Genomic DNA, 17,785 nt, shown 5'->3' on the forward strand with positions numbered 1-17,785 from the left:
GTTTTTCAGACAAATTGTTTTCTGTAGCTTTAAGGGGGGAGATGTTGCAGATTAGGGCTGATCTTTGAGAATAATTTTGTAAAGCTCTGATTAAATGCTTAAACTGAGATAAGTTCATCTGTTCATCTATCAGATCTCCACCCATCTTCACACTTACTCATGCAGCTCATGATTCTGTAAATGTAATAATGTGATTATTAGCAGTGGTATTTAACACTGTGGATTTAATAGATTTAAGCTTCATCTGGACAAACAGGTAAATAAACACACTCCCCACAAACAATGATTCTGTTTAAGAACAAGAAGATTGTAAGTGTGTGTGTGTGTGTGTGTGTGTGTGTTTAGTCCTGCAGGGGATGGTGAATCAGCAGGTTGTAGGACAGACAGTCAGGAAACGGACCTGTAATCTCCCCTGCAGTGGAAACTGTTACTACAGGTGGTACAGGGGTAATTGGCAGAGCGCTGAAAATTACCTGGGATGTTCATTCAGTGCCGCAGTTTGGATCGACTCCACCAGTTTACTAAATCAGAATACATACTACTGTTTGGTCAATAACTACGACCAGCCTCCTTCAGACTGTAAGTACAGAGTCAGTCTGTCTCTCACTAAAGAAAATCATTCAGGTTGTCTAGAACCAGGAAATCAGGTTCTACTTTAGAATGATGAGGTTCCTTCTGTTATCAGTGCAGTTCTGAGAACGGAGTACCAAAAAAAATATTTTGTAGAATAATGGATTTTCTCATGTTATTAAGTCATCGTACTGACATACTGAAATTAGCCATTACAGCAACATATTTTACTTCATTGACAAAATCTGATAATTCCTCATGAATAGTTTGTAATGTTTGGCTCAATAATGCACAGAAAATGTGATTTTACAGCACATGAAGTGGAACAGTTTATTTACCTTCATTAAACGTATTTATTGAGAAATAGAAAACAGTGTAAAAAGAACAGCTTCAGATGCTGCAGGTTAGCTATTAGCTAGACATACTTCTCTTAGTTCATCTTTAAAAGATACAAACAGAGATTTATAGATGGAGTTGGTTGACCTATTATGTATTTTTAAAGAGTAGCCATCAAAAAGACTTTTTAATAAATATAATTTAAAGTAATCTAGTTAAAGTAGTAGCTAAGTGTCTAAACAGTGACAAACTCCTTACTCATTTGCTTCTTCAGCAACTGAGAAAGCCAGGCAGATATGGGCCTGTCCCAATAGTGAGAACTGTGCATTTGATTGATCAGATTTTCTGTCTTTATAGAACCATTTAAAATACCAGCAGAAATTAAATGGTTATTAACTGTTTTTTTTTATATTTAACTTTATTTATTAAATATACATTTCTATAATTTATACAACACTTTATATAACTTGCAATTCTTATCTAAAGCATAGACCTGATTACACACCGCAGACTATAATGTATTGGGGTTTATTGTTTTAGACGATGTCTGAGCTAAATTTAATAAAAAAGTAATGAAGTAATGTAGTAGTGAACATCTTTCCAACAAATGTTTTTTCATTGGTACTGAAAGGAAGGCAGTGTGTGGAACTGACTGAGAGATTTTCAAATATTTTTTTACTTTCACTTATATTATTATTATAAATTAATATTTTATCTGTACATTTTCTATATATTTTTAATACGTGGCTTAATGTTTTAAAGTTGTCATTTGTCTTGAAAGCATTTAGAACTTTATTTCACATTTTTTAAATACAATAGATCACTCGGAGTTATATATGCATGCTGCATGTGAAACTGTTCTTCTACCCCATTACCTGCATTTACCAATAAAAACATATAGACAAAAAACGAGAAAACCAGGAAAAGCCCCCGTACTGACGTCAACCTGCAAAAACAATTTAAAACACAAGCACTGAATCACTTTCCTCACAAAATCTTACTTTTACTCACACTTAATTTTACTCGCACTCAGTATTTCAGTTCTGCTGTTCCCGCTGATGTGTTTAGTAAATATTATTCTTCATTTATCTGTTTCTGATTTAACTGTTCAGAACTGTTTCAGTACTGACTGATCAGCACTGTACTGACTGTAATTCTGTGTGTTCCAGGTGAACTGGGTCTCCCGCAGTGGGGAGTGACATACACTCCTGATAGTGTGTGTGCTCTGGAAGGTTCATCAGTTGATCTCTCCTGCTCTTATAAACACCCTGGAGGACTCACAGTGACTAAATCATTCTGGTTCATTAATGACCAGCCTGGAGTTGGGCCTGTAGATCTGCTACTGTATGATCAGTATAAGGGCAGAGTGCAGTATAACCAGACTCAGTGTAGAATGAGAATCACTGATCTGAGAGCGAGCGATGCTCAGACATATAAGTTCAGATTCATCACTGATGATCCGGATGGTTTTTACACTGTTGGATCTGGAGTCCGTCTGTCTGTCACAGGTAGTTCTGGATCATATAAAACAAGTTTATTTAACTATGAGAGATAAAAAATAGATAAAAAATAGACTAAATCTTATTTAAAATCTCCTGCAGATCTGAAGATTGAAGTGTTGAACACAGAGGGAGGAGGAAAGCAGCTGATCTGTAGCTCCACCTGCACTCTGACTAACCCCACCTACATCTGGTACAGGAACGAACAGCCTGTATCTGAGCAGAACAGAGCTGTACTGTATCTGAGGGACCGCACTGTGGATGCAGGCAGCTACTCCTGTGCTGTGAAAGAACACGAGGAGATCCGCTCTGCTGCTGTCTGTAAGACATCACTTTACACTGCACTCACTCTGTTATCATCTCACTGTCAGATTCTACTGGATTATACTCAGTTTATTCAGTTACTCTCATATTTTGTATTAGAAGTTGCAACACCCCAGTGACCACATGTGATACTGTAGTATTTGTACAGTAAAACACTGTCTGAACAAGTTACTGTATATAAGCACAGACAGTGCGTCGTCTCTCAAAAGTGATGTCACCACAAGTCTAGAGCCTCTGCAGGCTGGCTGTAGTATGATGTGTAGCCTCACCCATCCCCATATATTTTAATGACATTTCTGTATTCTGCTATATTGTAAGAAGGTGGGGTTATGCTTGACTGAAGGAACAAATGGATTAACAGGAACATCTTTTCTGAATTACGTGGAGTAGCTGAGTTGTAGTTGAGCTGTCAGGACACTAGTTAATTAATCATACAATTATTGATCATGTGATGATATTTTGCCTTTGGTCCCATTAACAGACGTCAGTGTAAAATTATAGAGAAACAACATTAGTGTTGTTTATTGACTTAGTGACTCAGTAGTACTTGGTACTTGATTTCAGACAACGGTCTTATCACATTTATTTGATAAAATAAATACTGTTTAAACATTTTAAACAATATTTGTTTTAATGGTAACTGGTGTGCACTGACTCTCTTGCAGCAGCTCTGGGGTTAAATTTGTGGTTAAAACGTAGCAGTTCAGTTCTACTCAGAGTAAACAAAGTTGAGCTTTGGTTCGTTTTTTTTTTTTTGTTGTAATTGATGGAAATGTAAATGGTTTGGTAATAATATACCTGAACTGCACTTTTACTGGTTAAACAATACACTAACTGGAAAAACTGGGTATTGTGGGAAAAATCAGATGTGCCTCTGGTCTTTGAGACTGAACTGTAAACCCAGAGAAGGTGGTCTGAGATGCTTCGTCTGGGAGAGGGGGAGTTGAATCTAGTGTGTAAGAAAAGAACAATAATACAAGAACGATAATATGCTTGAAGGATTGCAGGACTGAGATCCAGAAGACCTGGTTTAGTGTTACACACAGACAACCTGACTGTGTTTCAAATTCAGAATTCACTAATTTACCTCTCAGACTGACTTCTAACCGGAAACACAGCTAATGTGTCTGAAGGCAGATTTATCATGTTTATCTGATTATTTGATCTGAGAGTTTTTTCTGTATTCTTCCAGCATGTCAGTGATGTATTTAGTTTTCAGTGTATTTAGATCTAGTTATTATCATTGTGCTGTTCATGACATCTGTCCTGTTCAGGCTGAGAGTTTCGGTCACTAACTTTAAGTCTCTATGTTTCAGGTGTGTTTGAAGGTCTGCAGGTAAAAGTGGAAGGTGCTGCAGCTGCTCCTGCAGAAGGACAGACAGTAACACTGACCTGTAGCTTGATGTGCTCTCAGTCCTATTCCATCTACACCTGGTACAGGAACGGACAGCCTGTATCTGAGTGTAGATCTGCCTCCTGCTCTTTAGCTGTGTTCAGAGGAGAGATCAGCTACAGCTGTGCTGTTAAAGGCCGTGGTCTCCGCTATGCAACAGTGTGTGAGTTCAGATTTTAACATTCACTAATTTACCTTTCAGTCAGTCGTCTGTATGGAAACACAGTTAATGTGACTGAAGGGTGCTTTATCATGTTTATTTGATCATTGGAATCTGAGATTCTATTAGAGCTGTATTCTTACAGCGTGTTGGTGATGTATTTATGTTTTTGTCCATTTAGTAGTTTGTAGAAAATCAGAAAAAAAAAATATCTGTTCTCCATTAAGATTCTCCTAAAGACACCAGAGTGGTTGTTCTTCCCTCTGGAGGGAGAAAGGAGGGAGATTCAGTGACTCTGACCTGCAGCAGTGATGCAGATCCTCCTGTTCTCACCTTCAACTGGTTTAAACAAAGTGTAAATGAATCACTGGGAACAGGCCAGAATTACAGCATCACCAACATCAGCTCCCAGCACAGCGGACTGTACTACTGCACCGCTCTCAACCAGCTCGGACAGCACAGCTCTGCACCCGCCCGTCTGGACGTGTTCTGTAAGTGCAGTTTGTTCTGTATGATCCTGTTTCTTCTGAGTGTAAGAAGTTCAGTGATTAGCTCAGTCTCTGTGCTGTTCAGATCCTCCCAGACCTCCATCTCTATCTGAGTTTAACGGGTTTAACGGCTCGATCACGCTGGTGTGCGTCAGCGACTCCAACCCTGCCAGCTCCTACACCTGGTTCAGGAAGACAGGAAGCAGATCTGAACCTTTTAGAAACGGCTCTAATTTAACTTTAGCTGCTGGAACAGCTGGAGTTTTCTACTGTCTGGCAGAGAATCAATATGGATCATCCAACTCATCAGAGTGGCCGTTTACATCAGGTGTGTTACTGGTTTATTCAATTTTGGACTATTGTCAGCTATTTGTGAACAATCAAGATATAAATTCTTGTAGGAAATTCAGTGTTAAATTGAAGAAAATCTTTTTTACTTCCGCTGATTTACTTAGCTGATTGGTGGAAGCAGAATGCAGTCTGGGCAGCTGTTGGATTGGTTCCTGCTGTGGCTCTCTCTCTTCTTACTGCTGTTCTGTGCGTTCAGTGAGTAACATTATTCTTTTATTATTACACTGAATATCTGAACTGTCTGTCTAAATACAGTTTTAACCTCAACATAAAACTTCAGCCTCAAATGGAAACAGTTAAAGATGTGTTTTGTGTTTAATGTGAGATCAGGAGGAAGAGGAGAGCAGAGAGAGGTGCTGATGTTCAGGTACTGAGAGAAGATTCTACTGAAGCTGTTTATGAAAATGTTCCTTTAGAGTTTTACTGAATATAGACTTTAATCTGTGTTTCCTCATCTCTCTCTAAAAGACTCCAAAGCCTGGAGATGACACGTACACAGCTCTAAACCTCACCACCACCTCTTCCTCTGAGTACGACACTCTGACAGTAAGTCAGTGCAGTGTATGTGTGTGTTTGTGTGTTCTTATTGATAGTATATTTAGTAGACATTGAATTCAGTCCACAGTGGACCATCATTACATTACAGATCCCTTAGCAAAACATCTCAGCCTGCCACCAGCATTCCCCTAGGATCCCTTAAAAGACAAAACATATTCATATACAGCTCTGGAAAAAAATAAGAGACCACTTAAAAATTATGAGTTTATTTAATTTTACCAAATTGAAAACCTTTGTAATATTATCAAGATTCTCGTTTTCTGCAAATAAATGCTCTAAATAACAATATTTTTATCTAGAAATTGGGAGAAATGTTGTCCGTAGTTTATAGAATAAAACAACAATGTTAATTTTACTCAAACATAAACCTATAAATAGAAAATCAGAGAAACTGATTCAGAAACTGGAGTGGTCTCTTACTAATTGTAAGAACATTTAAAATGAATAAAAAGATTTTAACAAAAATAATCCAGCTCTGAAACTTTCTTTTGGGATCAGACTACATTCACACAGTGCAGAACAGGAACACTCAGGTATCACTTGTATTTTCCCAGTAAAAGGAGATGAAGCACCACACCTGATAAACACAAAAATACTGTAAAACTATAAAACACTGATTTCTGAACTGAAAATACACTGAAATACATCTGTAATATCTTAAAACGTGTCATAATTAAATATTAAATTAGTTAAATTACTGTACGTGTTTTCTTAATGTTAAAGAGAAACATTATACTATTACTATTAGCTGTTTCTATCCTGCAGATATCCTAAATAACTGATATAACATCAACCAAATGAAGTATATTTAGTTATGAATAATGTTAATATTGTTTTATCTTCAGCACGCTACACACTCTGCCAACGACACATACTCAACTCTCAACCCTGCAACCAGGACGTCCTCTGAGTACGACACTCTGATGGTAAGTCTGCAGTGTGTGTGTGTGTGTGTGTGTGTGTGTGTGTGTGTGTGTGTGTTCAGTATATAACAGTTTCTGTGTCTTTCTGTGTGTGTTGTGTGTGTGTTCAGTATATAACAGTTTCTGTGTGTGTGTGTGTGTGTGTGTGTTCAGTATATAACAGTTTCTGTGTGTTTCTGTGTGTGTTGTGTTCAGGTTGTTGCTCCTCCCCCGGTGCAGAGCGGAGCTCCAGACGAGGAGAATAACTAACAGCCGTGTTCAGTTCCTCTTTATTCACTGCTGAAGATTCAGATCTTTATAGAGGAACAGAGGAGCATTTCTGGGATTAGACAGCTTTTAGAGATCATCACTCATCAGATTCTGTCCTAAACTCATAAAGAGATTCAGTCAGATTCACTCAAAGCTCCTCTGTCTGGTGGTGGATAGAAGTTATATGGAGTTCCACAAAACTCTCATCTATTAGTCTATTAGTCTTGTATTTGAATCTCTGCTGTTTAAGTGAAATTCTCCTCTTCTTTCAGTCCCCCTCACCAATCATAGAAAATAAAGTGGATAAACTCACTATTGTATAAAATTGTATTATCTGTAAATAATGTTTTATCAACTTTGTAATCAAAGTTGTTGCTGTATAATAGTGTTTCTTTATATATAATAAATATAGAAATATAAATTAGTTTCATGAGTCTCTCAGAAAATGAGAACTTTTATATTTTATCTAAAGCAGTAAGAAATAAGGAATATCTTAAGAGGCTTTTATTTTGTTTGTCTTAACTAATTTAGTCAATATTGTACTTACTTTTATATTGGGCTGTTTTTTATATATATTTTCTTAATTTTTAATTTGTCATACATATACAGCTCTGAGAAAAAAAAGAAACCACTTAAAATTATGAGTTTCTTTGATTTTAACAAATTGAAATTATAACCAAGAGGAAGATGGATTATCAAAAGCCAGCAAACCAAGCTGAACTGCTTGAATTGAATTTTTGAGGACTGAAAGTTTTTTTTGTTATTTCAGCCATTTTTCATTTTCTGCAAATAAATGCTCTAAATGACAATATTTTTATTTTATCAAACTGAAGTGGTCTCTTAATTTTTTTCAAAGTTGTACATAAATATATTTACTTTTTCATAATTTTCATGCATTATTATTATTTCTAACATGGACTGAAAATAAAGTAATAAAGCAATACTGTTGTATGTATCATTATTATTGTTGTTATTGTTTTTATTAATCAGTTCTTTTGTGTTTTTTAGTTACGTATTGATAGTTAAGACTCTTTGCTATGTTACAGGACTGCAGTGAGAGCAGGAAGTGAACAGAGATGCAGTTTAAACACCATAAATCCAGTAGAGGGAGTCAGTTCTCCACCTGTTTACCTCCCAAACTCCACCTGTGTAGATCAACCTGTCAGTAATATGAGGTCAGTCCATGTTAAAGTCAGCAGTGTCCAGATTTCCATCCAGCTGTTTAATTAGATTGTTTTATACATCATATTTTAATAGTGTTGGACATTTACTCTAGTTTAAGGTCTGCAAGTTCTAACAGTCAGGATTCTCTTTCATTTCTGCTTCAGTCCACTGGAACCTGCTGTCTCCTGCCCTGTTTCAGAGCTACTGCTGGACACAATAATGGAAACACCTGTATTCTGTTCCCACTAACTGTATTTTTATTCAGCAAATGTTATACTTATTATTATTAAATATTCAGAGTCTGACAGTCACATAAACTACTGTATCTAATCTGTGTAGATTCAACACAGTATAAACACATAGTGACTCAGTTTTCTTCTCTTTTCACAAAGAAATAAAAAACTGAAAAATGATTTTCAGATTAATTGGTAGATTAAACAAGGAAGTAACAATGTTTTATTTTTGATTTTTTTAAAGCTACAGATCAGATTTTGGATACAACATCAGTAAACATAGTTTATTTCATGCCTCCTGTCCAGCAGTAAGTGTAACATTAATATTATAGTTATTATTATCTGTATCTGTTTTTAGAGCTGTGTACTGGCAACAACTTAGCGATACGATACGTTCTGATTCAATATATTGTGATACTTCAAAAAATGCAATGTATTGCGATTTAAAAGAAAATTACTATTACGGTATGAAAACAATATTATATGACTTAAACTTAAACTTGTATAAAGAGCTCCCCAGTATAAGAGTTGTCTAAAGTATGTCTAAAGTCATGTGGTCAAACACTGCACTTGTTGATGGTGTGAAATGAGCCCATATCTCATTTCTCATCTTCCTGTTTCCTGTTTCATAACCCTTTAACCACATTTACACCTCTGCATCTCTTCTATAGTAATGTATTACACAAGTTATTACAGCCTTATTGTTCATACAAATTCAACATCATTAACCCTTTACTGATAATGATATGAGAATGATCAGGTAGTCCTAACAATAAATAAATAAATGAATTAATGATTGACGTTTAAATTCTGACAGTCTTAAGCGAAGTATAAAAGAGCAGCAGAGGACAGGAAATAGCTCTGAGCTAAATGGGGAGATGTGAGGACAGAATTAAAACTGCAGAACACACCGTCATCTTTTCTTCTGACTCTTCTCTCTATTTAGACCAGAGCAGATCAGAAGTGAAGGACAGTAGGACTGAGGATCTTCTGGATCTTCTGATATCAGCTGTGTTTAAAGAGTGATGCTGCCATGTCTCCCCAAAGATCAGCAAATATCACAGCAGCAGTGATCCTCATTTTACTGGCAGGTAAACTTTTACATTTATTACCATTTCTGATCTTTTTTATCTTAATTAGTTTAAAATGTTTAATATCCATATGCATATGTGTGAACTAAAAGTGTTTAGACTAAGTCTGAGTCAAGTTTTTTTATCTCACTGATTTCCTTTATTGTTGCAGATTTGTTGCAGTGAGTGTGTGTAGATCTTTAAGCACAATGCTACATTAATCCATGATAAATAATAAACACATTTTATTTATGGAATAATTTTAACCAATATGTGAATCACCTGTGTGTCACAAATTTCAGTCGTTGACATCGTTGTCTTTCTCTGTAGAAGACTTTGGCCAGGCCACTCCTAAACATTCATAAAGTTTATTTTCTGTTTGGAATGTTTGATTTTCTGCAGAACCTGGTTATGTTCAGCTCATGGACATGGATGAACAGACAAACTAATTAATAGTTCTCTGATACAGAACTGAATTCATGGTTTCTTCAGTAACAAGAGGTTTATTCAATAAACCTCAATAACTGTCAGACGTTTATTGCTATCTTGGCAACACATTTAGCAAACATTTTCTCACGTTTAGGCAACAGCAGATCCCTATAACTCAGTATCACACCCAGGGCCTGTTGAAACCTGGGACTTACAGTATCTCACAAAAGTGAATACACACCTCGCATTTTTGTGTAATTATTACATTATATCTTTTTTTAATGGAACATCACTGAAGATATGACACTTTAATATCATGCAAAGTAGCCATAGAAGTAGTTCTACAAGCTGTACAGTGACTACTTTACACTGTAAGATATGCAGGTGTCATATCTTCAGTGTTGTCCAATGAAAAACATAATATTTACAAAAATGAGAAGGGTGTACCTTTTGTGAGATATTGTGTGTTTTTTTAATAAACTTAGTTTTTCAGACAAATTGTTTTCTGTAGCTTTAAGGGGGGAGATGTTGTAGATCAGGGCTGATCTTTGAGAATAATTTTGTAAAGCTCTGATTAAATGCTTAAACTGAGCTCAGTTCATCTGTGGTTATCAGATCTCCACCCATCTTCACACTTACTCACGTAGCTCATGATTCTGTAAATACAATAATGTGATTATTAGCAGCGGTATTTAACACTGTGGATTTAATAGATTTAAGCTTCATCTGGACAAACAGGTAAATAAAAACACTCACCACAAACTATGATTCTGATTAAGAGCAAGAAGATTGTAAGTGTGTGTGTGTGTGTGTGTGTTTAGTCCTACAGGGGACAGTGAATCAGCAGGTTGTAGGACAGAGAGCTGTCAAACAGACCTGTAATCGCCGCTGCAGTGGATACTGTTACTACAGCTGGTACAGGGGTAACCAGCAGAGAACTGAAAATTACCTGGGATGTTCAATCAGTGCCGCAGTTTGGATCGACTCCACCGGTTCATCTAATCAGGACAAATACTCCTGTTTAGTCAGTAACTACGCCCAGCCTCCTTCATTCTGTAAGTACAGAGTCAGTCTGTCTCTCAGTGTCACTGAAGACTATTTCAGTTTTTTTAGAACCAGGAAATCCGGTTCTACTTTAGAATGATGAGGTTCCTTCTGTTATCAGTGCAGTTCTGAGAACGGAGAGAATAATGGATTTTCTCATGTTATTAAGTCATCGTACTGACCAGTGTTGGGCACGTTACTTTGAAAAAGTAATTAGTTATAGTTACTAGTTACTTCTCCAAAAAAGTAACTGAGTTACTAACGGAGTTACTCCACTATAAAAGTAACTAGTTACCAGTAAAAGTAACTATTGCGTTACTTCGCCCTGTAAAAATAAATAAATAAAGAATAAAGAAAGAAAATAAATGATGTAATTACTATTATTATTAGAAAAATAACAAACAAAAATAAACCCAAAATGTTGACAAAAATATAGTCTAACGAATAAAAAAAAATAAGAAACGAAAAACTCCACAGGACCAAAGAAAATTACTAAGACATGTAATACTGAAAAAAAAAAAACGGAAAAAAACAAATACACGTCTGGGGATAAAAATTAACCAAACCAAACCACACTCAAAGAAATAAATGTATATATAAACAAAACAAAAGAATGGACAAAAACAACAATCCGTTAAAAAAAACTCATTTAAATCCATTAAAAAACTCATTTAAAACAATCACAGGCTTTTTGCGCAGAATAATAAAAGTTTCGGTTAGTTTCAGTTTCAAATCATGAAAACAGCTCACCAAAACCTCAACCTATCCTTTATATTTGACAATATTTGATTAACTTACAGGTCCTTACTTATTTTTATTTAACTGAACTGAGTTGTAAATTATTTATAGCCTCGCGTTGAATTCAGCTCTGCGCTGCGAAAGAGAGAGAGAGAGAGAGGCGCAGCGCATTTTGCCTGATTTCTCTTTATTAATTAACAGTACATTTGTTGGCTTTAGTAAGTTTAATAACATTAATTTTAGTATACTTGTCAGATCTTATTTATAAAAACTTTTTTTAGAAGACAGAGGTTATTCTGCGCGCAATGCCGCGCCGCTGCGCCAAGCACCACTTAGCGTGCCTGACATTTCAGAGCGCTGGACGAGATTTTAATTCATGAATTAATATATTTAATATTTTAATAAATTTGCCCTGGTGATAAGAAACGAATGCTAACATATAGCATTATATTTCTGTGTATTTCAAATGTTTTAACTTTTATATAATTGACGGGCAGCACCACGCGCCAGATTGACAATGTGCTTTGTTTTTCAGATATAAAAGTGAAATTCAGTTAAATAATAGCAAAGTTAACTAAAATAAATTTATGTTCAGTCAAAATTATTTTCTCTTTTAATTTTCCATTTCAAAACTCCAGCATTTGAGTGAGAATAAGCATCTGTTGAAATTTTTAAACAGCAGAATGCCTAGTTACAGTTATTTAGTCTGTGTACTAAACATAAATATAAATCCTTATAACTGACAGAAATAAATATAACTAATAATAATTTATAGTTACAGTGCAGATTTTTAAGTATATATATATTTTCATAGTTGATTGCTGAAGGCTCTGGGTGTGGTTTATTTTTATGTGGTAAAGATGTGATGGTATGGAGTATTTTGGAGCGCAGGGTGAGCAATCGCGCTAAGCTTTTTTCCGCCGCCAAGATAGAAACACGCCAGAAATTTACCTCAACACACATCATTTCCAGACCACCACGCCCATCGGTGTTAATATATTCCAAAGTCCAACGCTATTTTAAGGACGCGTGCAAGGCCTAAAAATAGACTGTTGACGGGTGGCAAAGCGCCACGCTACACGCCTTGTTCGGGGTGTATGATAGGGCTCTTTGTCTGTATGTGCAAAGTTAAAAAAGTTCATTCAGCTGCTAAAGTAACGTGCAGTAACGGAGTGTCGAAAATGGTAACGGCGTTATAGTTACAGTCAGAGTAATTAGTTAGATTACTCGTTACTGAAAAAAGTAACGGCGTTAGTAACGCCGTTTATTTTAACGCCGTTACTCCCAACACTGGTACTGACATACTGAAATTAGCCATTACTGCAACATATTTTACTTCATTGACAAAAACTGATAATTCATCATGAATGGTTTGTAATGTTTGGCTCAATAATGCACAGAAAATGTGATTTTTCAGCACATCGAAAGGAACAGTTTATCCACCTCCATTAAACGTATTTATTGAGAAATAGAAAACAGTGTAAAAGAACAGCTTCAGATGCTGCAGGTTAGCATTAGATAGGCGCACACTCTCAGTTAAAAGCTACAGAAAGAAATTTACAGATGGAGTTGGTTGACCTATTATGTATTTTTAAAGAGTAGCCATCAAAAAGAATTTTTAATAAATATAATTTAAAGTAATCTAGCTAAAGTAGTAGCTAAGTGTCTAAACAGTGACAAACTCCTTACTCATTTGCTTCTTCAGCAACTGAGAAAGCTAGACAGATATGGGCCTGTCCCAATAGTGAGAACTGAGCATTTGATTGTTCAGATTTTCTGTCTTTATAGAACCATTTAAAATACCAGCAGAAATGAAATGGTTATTAACTGTTTTTTTTATTTAACTTTATTTATTAAATATACATTTATATAATTTATACAACACTTTATATAACTTGCAATTCTTATCTAAAGCATAGACCTGATTACACACCGCAGATTATAATGTATTGTGGTTTATTGTTTTAGACGATGTCTCAGCTAAATTTAATAAAAAAGTAATGAAGTAATGTAGTAGTGAACATCTTTCCAACAAATGTTTTTTCATTGGTACTGAAAGGAAGGTAGTGTGTGGAACTGACTGAGAGATTTTCAATTATTTTTTACTTTCACTTATATTATTATTATAAATTAATATTTTATCTCTACATTTTCTATTTTTTTTTGTTTGAAATACGTGGCTTAATGTTTTAAAGTTGTCATTTGTCTTGAAAGCATTTAGAACTTTATTTCACATTTTTTAAATACAATAGATCACTCGGAGTTATATATGCATGCTGCATGTGAAACTGTTCTTCTACCCCATTACCTGCATTTACCAATAAAAACATATAGACAAAAAACGAGAAAACCAGGAAAAGCCCCCGTACTGACGTCAACCTGCAAAAACAATTTAAAACACAAGCACTGAATCACTTTCCTCACAAAATCTTACTTTTACTCACACTTAATTTTACTCACACTCAGTATTTCAGGTCTGCTGTTCCCACTGATGTGTTTAATAAATATTATTCTTCATTTATCTGTTTCTGATTTAACTGTTCAGAACTGTTTCAGTACCGACTGATCAGCACTGTACTGACTGTAATTCTGTGTGTTCCAGGTAAACTGGATCTGCAGCAGTGGAGCGTGACATACACTCCTGATAGTGTGTGTGCTCTGGAAGGTTCATCAGTTGATCTCTTCTGCTCTTATAAACACCCTGGAGGACTCAGAGTGACTGAATCATTCTGGTTAGTTTGGCCTGGAGTTGAGCCTGTAGATCTGCTACTGTATGATCAGTATAAGGGCAGAGTGCAGTATAACCAGACTCAGTGTAGAATGAAAATCACTGATCTGAGAGCGAACGATGCTCGAACATACTGGTTCAGATTCATCACTGATGATCCGGATGGTATTTACACTGTTGGATCTGGAGTCAGTCTGTCTGTCACAGGTAGTTCTGGATCATATAAAACAAGTTTATTTAACTATGAGAGATAAAAAATAGATAAAAAATAGACTAAATCTTATTTAAAATCTCCTGCAGATCTGAAGATTGAAGTGTTGAACACAGAGGGAGGAGGAAAGCAGCTGATCTGTAGCTCCACCTGCACTCTGACTAACCCCACCTACATCTGGTACAGGAACGAACAGCCTGTATCTGAGCAGAACAGAGCTGTACTGTATCTGTGGGACCGCACTGTGGATGCAGGCAGCTACTCCTGTGCTGTGAAAGAACACGAGGAGATCCGCTCTGCTGCTGTCTGTAAGACATCACTTTACACTGCACTCACTCTGTTATCATCTCACTGTCAGATTCTACTGGATTCTACACTCAGTTTATTCAGTTACTCTCATATTTTGTATTAGAAGTTGCAACACCCCAGTGACCACATGTGATACTGTAGTATTTGAGCAGTAAAACACTGTCTGAACAAGTTACTGTATATAAGCACAGACAGTGCGTCGTCTCTCAAAAGTGATGTCACCACAAGTCTAGAGCCTCTGCAGGCTGGCTGTAGTATGATGTGTAGCCTCACCCATCCCCATATATTTTAATGACATTTCTGCTTTAAGTTTTAAGCTGTATTCTGCTATATTGTAAGAAGGTGGGGTTATGCTTGACTGAAGGAACAAATGGATTAACAGGAACATCTTTTCTGAATTACGTGGAGTAGCTGAGTTGTAGTTGAGCTGTCAGGACACTAGTTAATTAATCATACAATTATTGATCATGTGATGATATTTTGCCTTTGGTCCCATTAACAGACATCAGTGTAAAATTATAGAGAAACAACATTAGTGTTGTTTATTGACTTAGTGACTCAGTAGTACTTGGTACTTGATTTCAGACAACGGTCTTATCACATTTATTTGATAAAATAAATACTGTTTAAACATTTTAAACAATATTTGTTTTAATGGTAACTGGTGTGCACTGACTCTCTTGCAGCAGCTCTGGGGTTAAATTTGTGATTAAAACGTAGCAGTTCAGTTCTACTCAGAGTAAACAAAGTTGAGCTTTGGTTCTTTTTTTTTTTTTTTTTTGTAATTGATGGAAATGTAAATGGTTTGGTAATAATATACCTGAACTGCACTTTTACTGGTTAAACAATACACTAACTGGAAAAACTGGGTATTGTGGGAAAAATCAGATGTGCCTCTGGTCTTTGAGACTGAACTGTAAACCCAGAGAAGGTGGTCTGAGATGCTTCGTCTGGGAGAGGGGGAGTTGAATCTAGTGTGTAAGAAAAGAACAATAATACAAGAACGATAATATGCTTGAAGGATTGCAGGACTGAGATCCAGAAGACCTGGTTTAGTGTTACACACAGACAACCTGACTGTGTTTCTCATTCAGAATTCACTAATTTACCTCTCAGACTGACTTCTAACCGGAAACACAGCTAATGTGTCTGAAGGCAGATTTATCATGTTTATCTGATTATTTGATCTGAGAGGTTTTTCTGTATTCTTCCAGCATGTCAGTGATGTATTTAGTTTTCAGTGTATTTAGATCTAGTTATTATCATTGTGCTGTTTATGACATCTGTCCTGTTCAGGCTGAGAGTTTCGGTCACTAACTCTAAGTCTCTTTGTTTCAGGTGGGTTTGAAGGTCTGCAGGTGAAAGTGGAAGGTGCTGCAGCTGCTCCTGTAGAAGAACAGACAGTAACACTGACCTGTAGCTTGATGTGTAGCTCTCAGTCCTATTCCATCTACACCTGGTACAGGAACATACAGCCTGTATCTGAGTGTAGATCTTCCTCCTGCTCTGTAGCTGTGGTCAGAGGAGAGATCAGCTACAGCTGTGCTGTTGAAGGCCGTGATCTCCGCTCTGCTACAGTGTGTGAGTTCAGATTTTAACATTCACTAATTTACCTTTCAGTCAGTCGTCTGTATGGAAACACAGCTAATGTGACTGAAGGCAGCTTTGTCATGTTTATTTGATCATTGGAAACTGAGATTCTATTAGAGATGTATTCTTACAGCGTGTTAGTGATGTATTTATGTTTTTGTCCATTTAGTAGTTTGTAGAAAATCAGAAAAAAAATTAATATCTGTTCTCCTTTAAGATTCTCCCAATGACACCAGAGTGGTTGTTCTTCCCTCTGGAGAGAGAAAGGAGGGAGATTCAGTGACTCTGACCTGCAGCAGTGATGCAGATCCTCCTGTTCTCACCTTCAACTGGTTTAAACAAAGTGTAAATGAATCACTGGGAACAGGCCAGAATTACAGCATCACCAACATCAGCTCCCAGCACAGCGGACTGTACTACTGCGCCGCTCTCAACCAGCTCGGACAGCACAGCTCTGCACCCGCCCGTCTGGACGTGTTCTGTAAGTGCAGTTTGTTCTGTATGATCCTGTTTCTTCTGAGTGTAAGAAGTTCAGTGATTAGCTCAGTCTCTGTGCTGTTCAGATCCTCCCAGACCTCCATCTCTATCTGAGTTTAACGGGTTTAACGGCTCGATCACGCTGGTGTGCGTCAGCGACTCCAACCCTGCCAGCTCCTACACCTGGTTCAGGAAGACAGGAAGCAGCTCTGAACCTTTTAGAAACGGCTCTAATTTAACTTTAGCTGCTGGAACTGGTGGAGTTTTCTACTGTCTGGCAGAGAATCAATATGGATCATCCAACTCATCAGAGTTGCAGTTTACATCAGGTGTGTTATAGGTTGATTTTATTGCCTTTTTCTGTATGGGTGGTTATTAAAGCTCTAGTAAAGACTTTTAGTTTTCAGTCTGTTTGATAACTTGATCAAACACTTCATTTTGGTCCATTTTACTCTTGTTTAACATGTTGGGTTCTCCACTTTAATACAGATAAAACATCTTCACTATATATCGCTTCTGGAGTCCTTGTGGTTTTGTTTCTGATATTCCTCACAGTCCTTTTGTGGATGAGGTAAGAATTTCTGAACATTTGAGATTTAAGATATTCTAATGCTACATCCTGAACAGTCTAATACACATTAGCCCTTTGTTTCCTGCAGTCTTTTGTCAGGTTGAGAGAGAGAGAGATAGAGTTTAAACAATGTAAAATATTTCATAAGGCACTACACATGGTCATAAAATATGAACAAGAGCATTTTTGTGGTAAAAGTTGTGTTTACACTAATGTCATTTACAGGAGAAAAGCAGCCCTGTCCCACAGCCGGAGTGAAGACAACACTGAAGGGGTGAGTTTTAATGCTGGAGTGAACACACAGCAGAGAAACAATTATAAAATATCTAATGCATCAAATATAGATCCTTAATGAGTCTAATGATTAATT

The 17,785-nt window shown here is 36.4% G+C and overlaps 1 protein-coding gene across 1 annotated transcript; it reads left to right on the plus strand.

Annotated features, from left to right (window-relative positions):
* Positions 1-356: 356 nt before the first annotated feature.
* LOC125804989 (B-cell receptor CD22-like) lies at positions 357-17,184 on the plus strand. The gene is made up of 8 exons (XM_049485126.1): positions 357-447; positions 2,190-2,414; positions 2,508-2,726; positions 14,132-14,464; positions 14,558-14,667; positions 16,253-16,358; positions 16,585-16,848; positions 16,931-17,184. The coding sequence occupies exons 1-8, from the start codon at positions 357-359 to the stop codon at positions 17,182-17,184; spliced, it is 1,602 nt and encodes a 533-aa protein (XP_049341083.1).
* The last annotated feature ends 601 nt before the right edge of the window (positions 17,185-17,785 follow it).

The sequence above is a fragment of the Astyanax mexicanus genome, chromosome 11 (genome assembly GCF_023375975.1).
Source record: "Astyanax mexicanus isolate ESR-SI-001 chromosome 11, AstMex3_surface, whole genome shotgun sequence".
Taxonomy (NCBI): domain Eukaryota; kingdom Metazoa; phylum Chordata; class Actinopteri; order Characiformes; family Acestrorhamphidae; genus Astyanax; species Astyanax mexicanus.

Bases quoted from the DNA above. Each gene is read 5' to 3' on its own strand.
- LOC125804989 (XM_049485126.1), top strand. From the start codon at position 357: ATGGTGAATCAGCAGGTTGTAGGACAGACAGTCAGGAAACGGACCTGT. The intron at 2,415-2,507 runs GTAGTTCTGGAT...AATCTCCTGCAG, and splicing joins AGTCCGTCTGTCTGTCACAG to ATCTGAAGATTGAAGTGTTG. The intron at 14,668-16,252 runs GTATCTGAGCAG...AGGAACATACAG, and splicing joins GGTACAGGAACGAACAGCCT to CCTGTATCTGAGTGTAGATC.